We start from the raw sequence: 14,131 nt of genomic DNA, 5'->3' as shown, positions 1-14,131 counted from the left end.
ATGTGAACATACTTACCCCTTGGAGTCCCTTGAATTGCATTGTTGGCCGCAAGGACGTTTCATTCTGAAAAAAAAAGAGGGAAGGGATTAGACTACACATTTTCAATATAAGCATTGATTGTAAGTTGTTCCATCATAACAATAATGTGAATGTCACTCAGTTACAACTGGACTATCACTGAGATGTGGTTGAGAAGAAAAAAACCCAGAGTTGTTTCTCATTAAGTGACAAAAGCAGGCCATTCTGTCAACCAGTCACTGCTCATATGCTATTGGTAAGCATATAGTGTTTCATCTGGCAAATCAACTAGCTAAGAAGCTAGCTAGCAAAAGCATGTTTAGTTTCATGAATTTGCAACGAGCAAAAAGTGCAGTAAGAGTAGGAATATGAAACTCCCTCTTAGGTTGAAGCAGTGAAAATAATAGGCATCTCAGACAAAATGGTCACATATCAGCATTACCTCAGAATTAGCGAGTATTCAGACCATGACTTTTTCCACATTTTGTTAGGTTACAGCCTTATTCTAAAATTGATCACATTTCCCCCCCTCATCAACACACACACACACACACACACACAATACCCCATAACGACAAAGCAAAAAACAGGATGAGACATTTTTCCTAGTTTATCAAATAAAAAACACAGAAATATTACAATTTACATAAGTATTCAGACCATTTACTCAGTACAAGCTTGGCACACCTGTATTTGAGGAGTTCGTCCCATTCTTCTCTGCAGATCCTCTCAAGCTGTCAGGTTGGATGGGGAGCATTGCTACACAGCTATTTTCAGGTCTCTCCAGAGATGCTCGATCGGGTTCAGGTCCGGGCCACTCAGGCTTGTCCCAAAGCCACTCCTGTGTTGTCTTGACTGTGTGCTTAGGATCGTTGTCCTGTTGGAAGGTGAACTTTCACCCCAGTCTGAGGTCCTGAGCAGGTTATCAAGGATCTCTGTACTTTGCTCCGTTTATCTTTCCCTCAAATCATGACTAGTCTCCCAGTCCCTGCCGCTGAAAAGCATGATGTTGCCACCACCATGCTTCACCGTAGAGATGGTACCAGGTTTCCTCCAGAAGTGATGCTTGGCATTCAGGCCAAAGAGTTCAATATTGGTTTCATCAGACCAAATAATCTTGTTTCTCATGGTCTGAAAGTCTTGGGAAGAGTCTTGGTGGTTCCAAACTTCTTCCATTTAAGATTGTTGGACTCCAATCAAGTTGTAGAAACATCTCAAGGGTGATCAATGGAAACAGGATACTTAGGTAATACATTTGCAAAGATTTCTATAAACCTGTTTGCTGAAGATTTATTTTTATTTCATCCATTTTAGAATAAGGCTGTAACGTAACAAAATGTGGAAAAAGTCAACGGGTCTGAATACTTTCCGAAGGCACTGTATGTCTGATCATAATAAAGTAAATCACATGTAGTCAGATTACATCAACAGGTTGCGTATAATGGTAGCTACATGAGTAAACATTGGCACGGCAGAATAGGTTCTTCCCTGGCTGTTTTGAAACTTCAGGAACTTCCCTTCAGCAAATTTCCCTTTACAGTGTACACTAAAAATGATAAGCGCAAGTAAACTTGCTCATGTTGTCACAATACACATACCAGGTTTACCATCACGATTTTATTTTATTTAATTTCATCTTTATTTAACCAGGTAGGCCAGTTGAGAACAAGTTCTCATTTTACAACTGCGAGCTGGCCAAGATAAAGAAAAACTGTGAGACAAACAGAGTTACACATGGAATAAACAAACGTAGTCAATAACAATAGAAAAATCTATATACAGTGTGTGCAAAAGAAGTAAGATAAGTGAGGTAAGGCAATAAATAGACCATAGTTGCGAAATAATTACAATTTAGCAATTAAACACTGGAGTGATAGATGAGAAGAAGATGAATGTACAAGTAGAGATACTGGGGTGCAAAGGGAAAAAAATACATAAAAAATATGGGGATGAGGTAGTTGGATGGGCTATTTACAGAGGGGCTATGTACAGGTGCAATGATCTATAAGCTGCTCTGACAGCAGATGCTTAAAGCTAGTGAGAGACATAAGTCTTCAGCTTCAGTGATTTTTGCAGTTCGTTCCAGTCATTGGCAGCACAGAACTGGAAGGAAAGGCGGCCAAAAGGAGTTCTTGGCTTTGATGGTGACCAGTGAAATATACCTGCTGGAGCATGTGCTACGGGTGGGTGCTGCTATGGTGACCAGTGAGCTGAAATAAGGCAGGGCTTTACCTAGCAAAGACTTATAGATGACCTGGAGTCAGTGGGTTTGGCGACGAGTATGAAGCGAGGGCCAGCCAACGAGAGCACACAGGTCGCCGTGGTGGGTAACGCTGCTTCGAGGGTGGCTGTTGTCGATGTGTTCCTGGTTTGAGCCCAGGTAGGAGCGAGGAGAGGGACGGAAGCTATACTGTTACACTGGCAATACTAAAGTGCCTATAAGAAATAGTCAAAGGTATATGAAATACAAATTGTATAGAGAGATATAGTCCTATAATAACTACAACTTAAAACTTCTTACCTGGGAATATTGAAGACTCATGTTAAAAGGAACCAACAGCTTTCATATGTTCTCATGTTCTGAGCAAGGAACTTAAACGTTAGCTTTCTTACATGGCACATAATGCACTTTTACGTTCTTCTCCAATTTAACATGTTTCATTATTTATTTGAGGCTAAATTGATTTTATAGATGTATTATATTAAGTTAAAATAAGTGTTCATTCAGTATTGTTGTAATTGTCGTCATTATTACAAAAAATAAATTAAATAAATACATTTAAATAAATAAAAAAAATGATCAAATCGGCAGCGGCTTTTTTGGTCCTCCAATAATCGCTATCGGCATTGAAAAATCATAATCGGTCGACCTCTACTCTCAACCAACTCTATAATCCATAAGCAAAGAAGAAAATGTGGCTCAGTTGGTAAAGCATGGTGTTTGCAACGCCAGGGTTGTGGGTTCGATTCCCACGGGTGGCCTGTACAATAAAACATTTTTTTTTATTTTTTTTTTAATGCATGAAATGAAATGTATGCATTCACTACTGTAAGTCGCTCTGGTTAAGAGCGTCTGCTAAATGACTAAAATGTAAAATGTAGTGGCCGAGGACTTTAATGCAGGCAAACTTACATCAGTTTTACCAGCAGGTCACATGTGCAACCAGGGGGGGAAAAAAATCCTAGACCACCTTTACGCCACACACAGATGCATACAAAGCTCTCCCCCGCCCTCCATTTGGCAAATCTGACCATAATTATATCCTCCTGATTCCTGCTTACAAGCAACAACTAAAGCAGGAAGTACCAGTGACTCGCTAAATACGGAAGTGGTTATATGACGCGGATGCTATACTACAGGACTGTTTTGCTAGCACAGACTGGAATATGTTCTGGGATTCATCCAATGGCATTGAGGAATACACCACCTCAGTCATCGGCTTCATCAATAAGTGCATCAATGACGTCGTCCCCACAGTGACTGTACGTACATATCCCAACCAGAAGCCATGGATTACAGGCAACATCCATCAAACAAGCAAAGCGTCAATACATGATTAAGACTGAATCCTGCTCTGACGCTCGTTGGATGGGGCAGGGCTTGAAAACTATTACGGATTACAAAGGGGAAACCCAGACACAAGCTGCCCAGTGACATGAGCCTACCAGAGGAGCTAAATGCCTATTATGCTCGCTTTGAGGCAAGCAACACTGAAGCATGCACAAGAGCACCAGCTGTTCTGGATGACTGTCTGATAACGCTCTCGGTAGCCGATGTGAACAAAACCTTTTAAAACAGGTCAACATTCACAAAGCCGCTAGGCCAGACGGATTACCAGGACGTATACGCAAAGCACGCATGGACCAACTGTCAAGTGTCTTCACTGACATTTTCAACCTCTCCCTGACCAAGTCTGTAATACCTACATGTTTCAAGCAGACCACCATAGTCCCTGTGCCCAAGGAAGCGAAGGTAACCTGCCTAATTGATTACCGCCCCGTGGCATTTACGTCGGTAGCCATGAAGTGCTTTGAAAGGCTGGTCATGGCTCACGTCAACAGCATCCTCCCAGACACCCTAGACCCACTCCAATTCACATACAGCCCCAATCGATCCACTGATGACGCACTCCACACTGCCCTTTCTCACCTGGACAAAAGGAACACCTACGTGAGAATGCTGTTCATTGACTACAGCTCAGCGTTCAACACCATAGTGCCCACGAAGCTAAGGACTCTGGGACTAAACACCTCCCTCTGCAACTGGATCCTGGACTTCCTGACGGGCCGCCCCCAGGTGGTACGAGTAGGCAACAACACGTCTGCCACACTGATCCTTAACACTGGGGCCCCTCAGGGGTGTGTACTTAGTCCCCTCCTGTATTCCTTGTTCACCCACAACTGCGTGGCCAAACAACTCCAACACCATCATTAAGTTTGCTGACGACATAACAGTGATAGGCGTGATCACCGACAATGACGAGACAGCCTATAGGGAGGTGGTCAGAGAACTAGCAGTGTGGTACCAGGACAACAACCTCTCCCTCAATGTGAGCAAGACCAAGAAGCTGATCGTGGACTACAGGAAAAGGCGGGCCGAACAGGCCCCCATTAACATAGACAGGGCTGTAGTGGAGCAGGTCGAGAGTTTAAAGTTCCTTGGGGTCCACATCACCAACAAACAATGATGTGGACTAGCGGTCTTAGTGCCAGCTTTGCTTTCTGGTGGTAAATAGACGGCTACGAATAATACAGATGAGAACTCTTGGTAGATAGCGTGGTCGACAGCTTATCATAAGGTACTCTACCTCAGGCAAGCAATAACTCGAGAATTCTTTAATATTAGACATGGCGCACCAGCTGTTATTGACAAAAAGACACACCCCCACCCCTTGTCTTACCAGTGCATGAAAAATCCCACCAGCTCTATATTGTCCATTTCTTTGTTCTGCCACGTTACAGTGAAACATAAGATGTTGTCGTTTTTAATGTCTCGCTGGTAGGATAATCTTAATAGTAGGTCATCAATTTTATTTTTTAACAATTGCACATTAGCAAGGAGAATGGAAGGCATTGGGAGTTCACTTGCTCGCCTCCGGCTTCTCACAAGGATCCCCGATCTGCGTCCCTTTTTCTGGCATGTTTTCTTCACGCAGAAGGTGTGAATCTAGGCCTGTTCCAGTGAAAGCAGGATATCCTCGTCGGACTGGTTAAAGGAAAAAGTTTTTTCCAGTCCACGGTGAGTACTCTTTTCTGATGTCCAGAAGTTATTTTCGGTCATAAGAGACGGTAGCAGCAACATTATGTACACAATAGGTTAAAAAACAAGTTACACAAAACGCAAAAAAAAATAAAAAATTTGCACAATTGGTTGGGAGAATGTAAAATGTCAGCCATGTTCTTCAGCACCATCTTCCCATCTTCAATTGGCTTGTTGTCAGCTTGTTCTAAGCTCCTATTGGCCAAGGCAGTGTTCCTTCCCATATCCCCTCCTGACACCCATTCCACCACTGACTTGAATTAGGCTACTTAACAAGACAAGATCTTAACTTCTTCATTCAACACACTTTAAGTCCCAACCGTGCCTGAATGAAATCCTTTAGGCCCAGTTTCTCAACTTCAAATCCAATAATTTGGATTAGGATTTAAAAAATGTTTTTATTGGTCCCTGGCCTGAACATTCTGGGAATATGCTACAAAGTCTGACTAGCTTGTTGCTGGAATTATGTAGTGTTGTTGACAGTCCATTGAACTTCCCAGGACTCCTGGCCTCGGTTGATCACAGGCCCCAGAGGCCCGATAAGTGCATCTCTGTTCAGGTGCTTCCAGATAATACAGGTTGTACGGCCATGGGATTAACACGCTAGCTTTATTTGGTCCCTACAGATTGGTTTGGTAACAGAGTCCATAAGGGCCCACAATCACCAGAGGATGATGTGATAGGAATTTGTGCAACTGTGACAACGATTTTTTTTCCTGAGTCATGATTCTGTGTTTGCCACTGAGAAAAGCCTGGTATGCAAAGCCATGGAATGAGACCAAATCCACATCACATACCAACACTACTGCCCACCAGGACACTAGATTAGACAGAGGAAATGTACTTGCCAATACAGAAGAAAAAAACATTTTAGCCTCAGATTTTCTAAATTTGGGCAAAACTATGCTATTTAAAAAAAATATATATATGTTTTATTGCCGTTAGCCCTTTTCTGTGAATATCTTGTAGGTCTAATGTGTGAACTGTTTTGCAAGCATATGTAATGTTTTCTTACAATAAAATAGCCTTACAGTTATATTAATCAGTGTGCAAATTGAACCTCTCCCATCCAGAAACTCCTGAAAAGCACTAGTTTAAAAGGGTTCATGCTGTCATGAACAGGCTCCTTAAGAGTACATCTTTTTAAGAGTACATCTTTGGCTAGGGTCTATTGGTGACAAACGTCCTATGATACTATAATAAAGGAGATTGCAATCATAGTAAGTGGAAACCCTAGCGACTAGTATTTAAGAAAACAGCATAAAACCCAATCAAACGTTAAATAGGCCTATAAGTTCTATATAAAAACACAGTCAAGTAGCCTATGCTATATGCTTACTATAAAGATTGGCAATAAAATGTCTTGCCTGGGGAGCTTGCCAATGTAACATTCACATTTAAGTCAAGAGTTTAGTCATGAACATAGTTGAATCATGAACATAACGTACACTGACAAACTCAGAGTGTGGAGCAACTGGATAGGTCTGTAGCCAAAACATTGTTATAATAAGGTGTATTGCTATTCCAAAAATAGTTTGGAATGAAACCAATATATTGATGCAGATAAGAAGTAACAACGGAGTGAATTTGATTTTTTTTTTATAAAATGTGATTTTTGGGTGAGAATTTCATAAAACATGCTAACATAGCTAGCTACACATGTAAACAAATAAAATACAAAAAAAATGGTAGACCATGGTGGTGTGAATTTGTAAACTATACATTTAGTAATCTTAAACAGGTTTGACCTAATGGTAGCAGCTGGTGACAGTGGCTAGCTAAGTAAACTAACATCCCTGTTGACAACAGTCTCCCTGACTACTTTTAAGGTAAAAGGAACATTAGCCAACTTATTTTGTAATTTAAGTGGACTGTCATTTTAATGTATCTACTAAAACTTTTAGTATCGCTAGCCAGCAAGATAATGTTAACTAGCTAGTCAGAATAATTGCTTTCTGAACTTGCTAGATTGGCTGTCTAACTTTTGACTACTGTCATAAATTCAGCTTATGATTGCAATCTCCTTTATTATAGTATCATAGGACGTTTGTCACCAATAGACCCTAACCAAAGATGTACTCTTAAGGAGCCTGTTACCATTACTCCTTAAAGCTGCAATATGTAACTTTTTGGGTGACCCGACCAAATTCACATAGAAATATGAGTTATAAAGCTGTCATTCTCAATGAAAGCAGGTGCGGTAGATCTGTTCTATGTGCGTTATTTCTATGCTTCCTGTTCTTAAATTTTGTTTTTGCATCTTTTACTTTCGGTTTTGTACACCAGCTTCAAACAACTGAAAATACAATATTTTCTGTTATGGAAAATATATTTCACAGCAGTTTAGATGGTACAATTATTTTCCACACAATGACAGCTTGTTTTGTCACAAACTGACATTAGGCAAACTATTATAATTTTAGCAACGTTTTCTGCATATTGCACCTTTAAGGTTCAAGGACCTTCTTATATCTTATTTTTAGAGGTAGTGCTAATTTACTATCTCGCATGCTCTGAACTCCTATGTGTAATGGAAGGCAGCCAAAAAAAAGGTGTTGTCACTGAAAAGTACAGTATGTGTGTATTTTGAATTTGTGAAATTATTTTGATGTGATATGAAAGTGAAGGGCTTTATGTTTCTAGAACCATGTCGCAATTGATGATCGACTTCACGTTTAGATGTTTTAGCGGTCTTCCGTAAACACGCGCTGTAACGTGGAGATATGGCCGTGTGGGAACACTAACCCAATAATGGCGTGTATTTATTTAACGTTCTGGTTTTTTTTTTAAATTGTTTCTCGCTGATATGAAAGTGAAGGTCCTTATCATGCTTCCACAACTGATGCGTGTTAATGTTCAGACCAAGCTTCGGGGCTCTTAACAAAACTCCCCCGTACAGAAGACGCCTTCGTCCAATGACTTAGCTACTGTAATGTGTAATGGAACAGTCATGATCAAGGTTTACGATAGCTACCTTAGCTAGCTAAAAAAAAAAAAAGATTTCTTAACATCTCCAAAACACTGACTGCAGTGCCAATCCTTGGCTTAAGAACATATGGTAAGTTAGCTAAAGTTAAGATGTCACGCGAAATTGCTATCAAAATAGTCTGCGATTTCACCAAACAGTGCGATTAGTGTCACATTTCAGTACTGACTTGAGTAGAAAAAAAGTGGACTTGGCTGGGGAAAACGTTACTTTTTTTGTTGTTGGGGAAATTACATTTGGTTAGCCAGCTAACGTTAGCTACATTGCCAAATGTAGCTAGCTACAGTACATCGACTACACACATCCATTTCTCTCAAACTTTGATTCGTAATCCACAAATTGTTAACTCACTTCATGGCATATGCATTATTGGTTTGACAGTAAGTTACGTGAACTAGCAAGGTAATTTGAATAACGTTTGCTCAACCTGACTGTGCGTGGCAGTTAGTTCACCAGTTTTGATAGCATCGGTAATTGTATAAGGTAAGCTATAAGACATGTATTCAACTTACCTTAGAGGTTTGGTACCTTTCTAAAGCTCTGAAAGCTGTATCTGTCAATTTTACGTGCAATACGGTGACTTGGTCTGTATTCCGTCGGCCACAATTCAGTCCATACCTCCCATCCACGGAGAGCGCCGCCATCTTTACCAACCCTCTACCATCGTCTTGGTCTTATGTCCGAGCATATAGTTACTCCACCTAGCACAAATTCAAGGGAGGGACTCCCCCAAGGGCTTGTTCTAGTTTTTTTTGTCTGATTGGGCTGACTTTTTCTTTCCTATCTAATAACCATATGTAATTTCAGCCCTCCTCAGACTTCAGTCCCTCAGTGTATGAATGCTAGAGTTTGTCATTGTAGAACTCTTTCTTTTGAGAAGTGAAAAGAATGGGTCGAATCAGCTGTGGTCTGTCCACTACTATGTCATAGAAGAATACGGTATCATAATGTCCACTTGGAATTAGTGGAAGTTGACACCTACAAAGTGCTGACACCTACAAAGTGTTTATCGTTGACATTAGTTTACTACTGACAGGTATTACTTTAAATTCAAAGATTTTATCCACTGCTTTTCACTGACATGATCCGGATTCTCTTACAATAATTTATAGTGAAAACAATATATATTCATTGTAGGGTTTCATAAAGATGAGACCCCCATAGTAAAGAATATTAGAGGCATACTGGCCAAACTAGTAATCATGGAAGAGCAGTTGTCTCAACCTTTTTTGGTTACATATTTTGCTTATACCAGAGTACCCCCGAAGTACCCCCTCGTGCATTTACCAGTAGGCCTATGTTGTTATGAAGCTCAAGGGGGTGTGCTTAGTCCCATCCTGTACTGCTTGTTCACCCACGACTGCGTGGCCAGCAGGTATTGCCCTGGAGGCAGAACTGAGTCATTTTCCCTTAGATAGGCCAGCTGCAAAGTCAAATTTGCCTTTATTGTAAAAAATTATGACAACAAAAAAGCTTTTTGGTCCTAATTTAAGGTTAGGCATTAGGGTTAGCAGTGTGGTAAAGGTCAGGGTTTGGTTTAAAATCAGATTTTATGACTTTGTGGCTGTGCCGGCTAGTGACCACTCTGCAGAGCTGCCTCCAGAATAAGATTTATGACGAAAAACGCTAACCTGAGGGTGGCCATGCAAGACTGAAATGGTGCTTTCAAGACAACTGGGAACTCTGGAAATAAACAAGGTAAAATCATGTCAGTGATCTTCAGGTCGGAGCTCTAGAAAGATCCCCGAGTTTCTGACTTGGAATTCCGAGTTGGATGACAGTTCAAAATGATTTTTCCCATTCGGAGATTGTTTTTTTCCCCCCAGACTTCCCAGTTGTCTTGAACACACTGAAGTTGGAAGTCAGAGATTTCCCAGATCCAAGTTCCCAGTCGCCGGTGATCAGTCCTACCATCGTCGTGTCATCCGCAAACTTGATGATTGTATTGTTTCCGCGTTCAAAACAACAGGGAATTCGGGCATCTTTCTAGAGATCTGAATTTCTGACCTGAAGATCACTGAAGTCATGATTTGACCTCAGATTTTTCGGAGTTCCCAGTTTTCTTGAAAGAAAAAAGTGACCTGGCAGTGTGGAAGAGGCTAAATGGATACACCTGGTTCCTAAATTGATGACATGTGTCACGCAGCAAGAGTCGAGTAGAGACGGAACGGATTTGGTTCAGTCAGTCATTCTGATGAGCCATTCCCAGCTAGCTAGTTGGTGCTTGTGGCTTCAGCAAGAATTTGAAACTTGTCTGCCAAAGTTGGGACTTGGGAGAGTGTTCAGAATCATTCAATTATTATCGGTGTAATTGTAAAAAAAAAAGATTTGTACATTTTCTGTGAAAATAACTTGCCTACAATAAATGTGCTTTAGCTGTAACACTGGCCTGATTTTGGAGACACAATCTAGGTACTTCCCTCTCCTTGCTGCAGGAGCAGAGGAGCGTTGATTTTGTGGGGACATTCAAGTGTAAAAAGGCTACAGAGACAAGCGGGAACCACAGGAACTTCTGTTATGAGTTTGGGGACTTACTGCTGCACGAGACAGTCTTCTGTTTCAGCTGTGTGGAATGGAAGAGGAAAAAAGAGGAAGAAGGCATTGAAGAAAATGATGACGGTTGAATTTGATGAAAATGGGGATAGAAAGGGAGATAGGGGGGTGAAGACTGGTGGCAAGTACAAACAGAGTGAGCAGAATGCCAGGTCGAGTGCCTGAGGTGAAATGGAAGTTAGTTAGGGCAAGCTAAGTGAAGGGGAAGGTGTGGTGAAGAGCTCAGAGCCCGAGCCTTGCATCGATGGACATGAGAAAGAAGAATCTGGTCCAGTAGGAGTGCCATTTTTGGAAAAGTAGATCCTTGCCTTTTGGCAGATCCATTTGTGATTTCAGGGTGGGTGGAAAAGGAGTTGGGTGCAGTTGAGTCAGTTAAGGTAACCCGTAGTGGGCTTGTGATATTTGTGTTTCTCTTCCAGCCAGATGGAGCAGGCGCTTCGTGCCACGCAACTCAGGGCAAGACTCAGGGCCACGCAACTCTTCCCTGTGGCTCAGTTGGTAGAGCATGGTGTTTGCAATGCCAGCATGGTGTGTGCAACGCCAGGGTTGTGGGTTCGATTCCCACGGGGGGCCAGTATAAAAATAAAAAAAATGCATGAAATGATATGTATGTATTCACTACTGTAAGTCGCTCTGGATAAGAGCGTCTGCTAAATTACTAAAATGTAAATGTAAGATCGGTTTCTTGCTTTGCTCTTAGGAACAGGTCCCCATTGAAAGGAGTGATTACTAGGGTAGCGGTAAATGTGAAGGTGGACCAGCTGAAGGAGAAGATTCCCGGTATTTGTGATGCTTGTCGTTTGATGTAACGTAGGAAGGGTGGCGTGAGTGGTGAGACAGAAGAGTCGTTGTCTGTTTTGAGTTTTGATGTTCAGTCTTTGCCCGACAAAGTGATGTTAGGATATTTCAATTATCCAGTGCAAGCTTTTGTGCCAAACCCATTATGTTACAGGTGTCAAGCAATTTTGGCATGTGGCAGCAGTGTGTAGAAGGGAGGTTCCTAGGTGTGAGAAGTGTGCAGAAGGGCATGAGACAAAGGAATGTGTAGTATTGGGGAAAGAAGTGGTATGTGTTAATTGTAGGGGTGGACATGATACTGGAGATCAGAAGTGTCCGGTGCGAGACAGGCAGGTTGAAATGACCAGGGTTAGAGTAGTGGAGAGGGTGTCGTATCCTGAGGCAGTGAAAAAAGTAGAGGAAGATGGTCAAGGGTTTGGGATCCTGAGAGTATATCCGTGAGTAGTAGATCTGTGCCAACACAGAGGGATAGATCAATGAGTGATATATGCTTCAGTAAGGTTGGATTTTTATCGTTCATAGCTATGGTTATCAACTGTACAGCAGAGATGAAATGTAAGTCACAGAAAATAGATGTGGTGGCAGCAGCGAGAAGTATTTGAGGGTATGAGATTTGACTTCAGAAGTGTTACAGGTGGTGGGGACAGATAGGGTTGTGGAATAGGTGTGGAATAGGGTGGTGGGTTTTAATTGCTATTATTATTGATTTCCTTTTAAATTCTTCCATTTTGTGGGTCAAAGTATAATGGATTTATATCCCAGTCTAGTTGGTGGCAGTAATGCAACATAAATTGGATACCAACCGCCATTAAACCTCATCAAAGAAGAAGTACTGCAGGAGGGAAGGACACTGTTCTCTGTATAGTTGTGTTGCTGGCTTGCAGCGCAAACTCTCCCCATTGAGCAATGGACTGTATCACAGTGACATCCAGATGCTTACTACCAATATTACAAGTAGGTTGCTATCCTACTTGAAATATAAACAAGTTGGATGGAAGAAATTGGCCACTTTAGCTACCGCCTGCGACATGGGAAGCAACTGTTGCCCAGTGGGATGCAACTAATGTCGGGAAAGCACCTCGATACAACACCATTGCACTTGTCATTCACACCGGCTTGTTATGTTAGCTAATTGGCATGTCACGGTGACATCCAGATGGTTACCAATACTACAAGTTACTTCTCCCTCTACCATCAAAATAAACACGTTTTAACTAGCGCCATGATGCTGTTGTTGCCAGCTAGCCAGCCCAGCATATAAACTAGCTAGCTGGGAAGGGCTCATCAGGACAACTGAACCGAATCCATTCATCTCCAGACTTGACTCTCAGCTACATAACATACATCATCAATTTGGGCACCAAGGTGTCTGTATAGCCTCTCCATGGCAGTGTGGTGCCAGGACAGCAACCTCTCCCTCAACGTCAGTAAGACCAAGGAGCTGATCGTGAACTACAGGAAACGGGGGGGCGTGCACGCCCCTATCCACCTCAACAGGGCTGTTGGGGAGCGGGTCGAGAGCGTCAAGGTCCTCGGTGTCCAAACCCTACACTGCAAAAAGGGAAATCTAAGCAAGCCTAAATATCTTATATTGATTTATAATTCTCTTAAAATGTCCTATTTTCTTGTTTTTTCATACCAAGCTAAATTATCTAATGTCATTTTGCTTATTTTTGTGGTGTTATTTACATATTGCATCCTGATTGGCCATATGCTAATGAAGGCCAGTGGGAATTTAGAGGTTCATGAAGAAAGCGTCTCTCTCTCTCATGGGGCTTGTAATGTGAAGCAATGTCAAGTTAGCAATATATTTTCCTTCATGAAGATACTCCTTTAGTTGTTATTTTACTCACGTATAGACAAGTCTGATTACACGATATGGTTTCAGAAGTGGACTAGAACGAGTGTATTTATTAACATAGTTTAGCTTACCGGGTTGAAAAGTTTGGGGAAGAAAATTGAAGAGGCTAATCAGCATGGAAGACGTCGCAGGAGAAGCGCAGCAGCCACTGGCAGCAGTGGGTAGAGGAAGAGGCCAGGCTCCTGTTCAAGGTGCAGCAGGAGGGGCACAGATACTCACACATACAGGCCCAAGTGCTACATTGCGCTTACAGCCACTAGAGCTGTTTGATTTTTCTAAACCGCAAGAATGGACCAAATGGATTAGGAGTTGCGAGCGCATTTGTCAGGTGAGTAATCTTCACACATCTACCGAGGAGAATCAGGGGAACAACCTCATATACTGTTTGGGCGATGAAGCAGGTGACGTTTTGAGGTCCAAACCTAAACAAACTCGAGCAACAACAATATGGACAAGTAAGAGACAGATTTCATACATTCTTTATTGTGAAAAAGAATGTGATCTATGAGAGAGCCCGCTTTAACATGTGGAGACAGAGGGGAAATTAAACAGGATTATTTTGTCACAGCCTTATATGCCCTAGCAGAGCATTGCAACTATGGACATTTGCATGATTAACTAATTAGAGACTAGGCTAGTCGTTAGGTTAGCAGA

General features: G+C 41.7%; 1 protein-coding gene across 3 annotated transcripts in view; it reads right to left on the bottom strand.

Moving 5' to 3' along the window:
* ell2 (elongation factor for RNA polymerase II 2) overlaps nucleotides 1–8,960 on the bottom strand; it is a 35,744-nt gene extending 26,784 nt beyond the window's left edge. For 2 of the 3 annotated variants that reach the window (XM_029693258.1, XM_029693259.1), the window contains exons 1-2: nucleotides 8,778–8,960; nucleotides 17–64 (exon numbers count right to left, since the gene is read on the bottom strand). In XM_029693258.1, coding sequence (XP_029549118.1) covers nucleotides 17–64; nucleotides 8,778–8,909 — 180 coding nt within the window. In that variant the 5' untranslated portion in view covers nucleotides 8,910–8,960. The remainder of the gene's footprint in view (nucleotides 1–16; nucleotides 65–8,777) is intronic. The other variant, XM_029693257.1, reaches the window with a different exon arrangement.
* Between the last annotated feature and the right edge of the window lie 5,171 nt (nucleotides 8,961–14,131).

The sequence above is a fragment of the Salmo trutta genome, chromosome 16 (assembly GCF_901001165.1).
Source record: "Salmo trutta chromosome 16, fSalTru1.1, whole genome shotgun sequence".
Taxonomy (NCBI): Eukaryota; Metazoa; Chordata; class Actinopteri; order Salmoniformes; family Salmonidae; genus Salmo; species Salmo trutta.
Note: the sequence above shows the minus strand (reverse complement) of the source record. Positions and strands in the feature narration are given on the sequence as shown.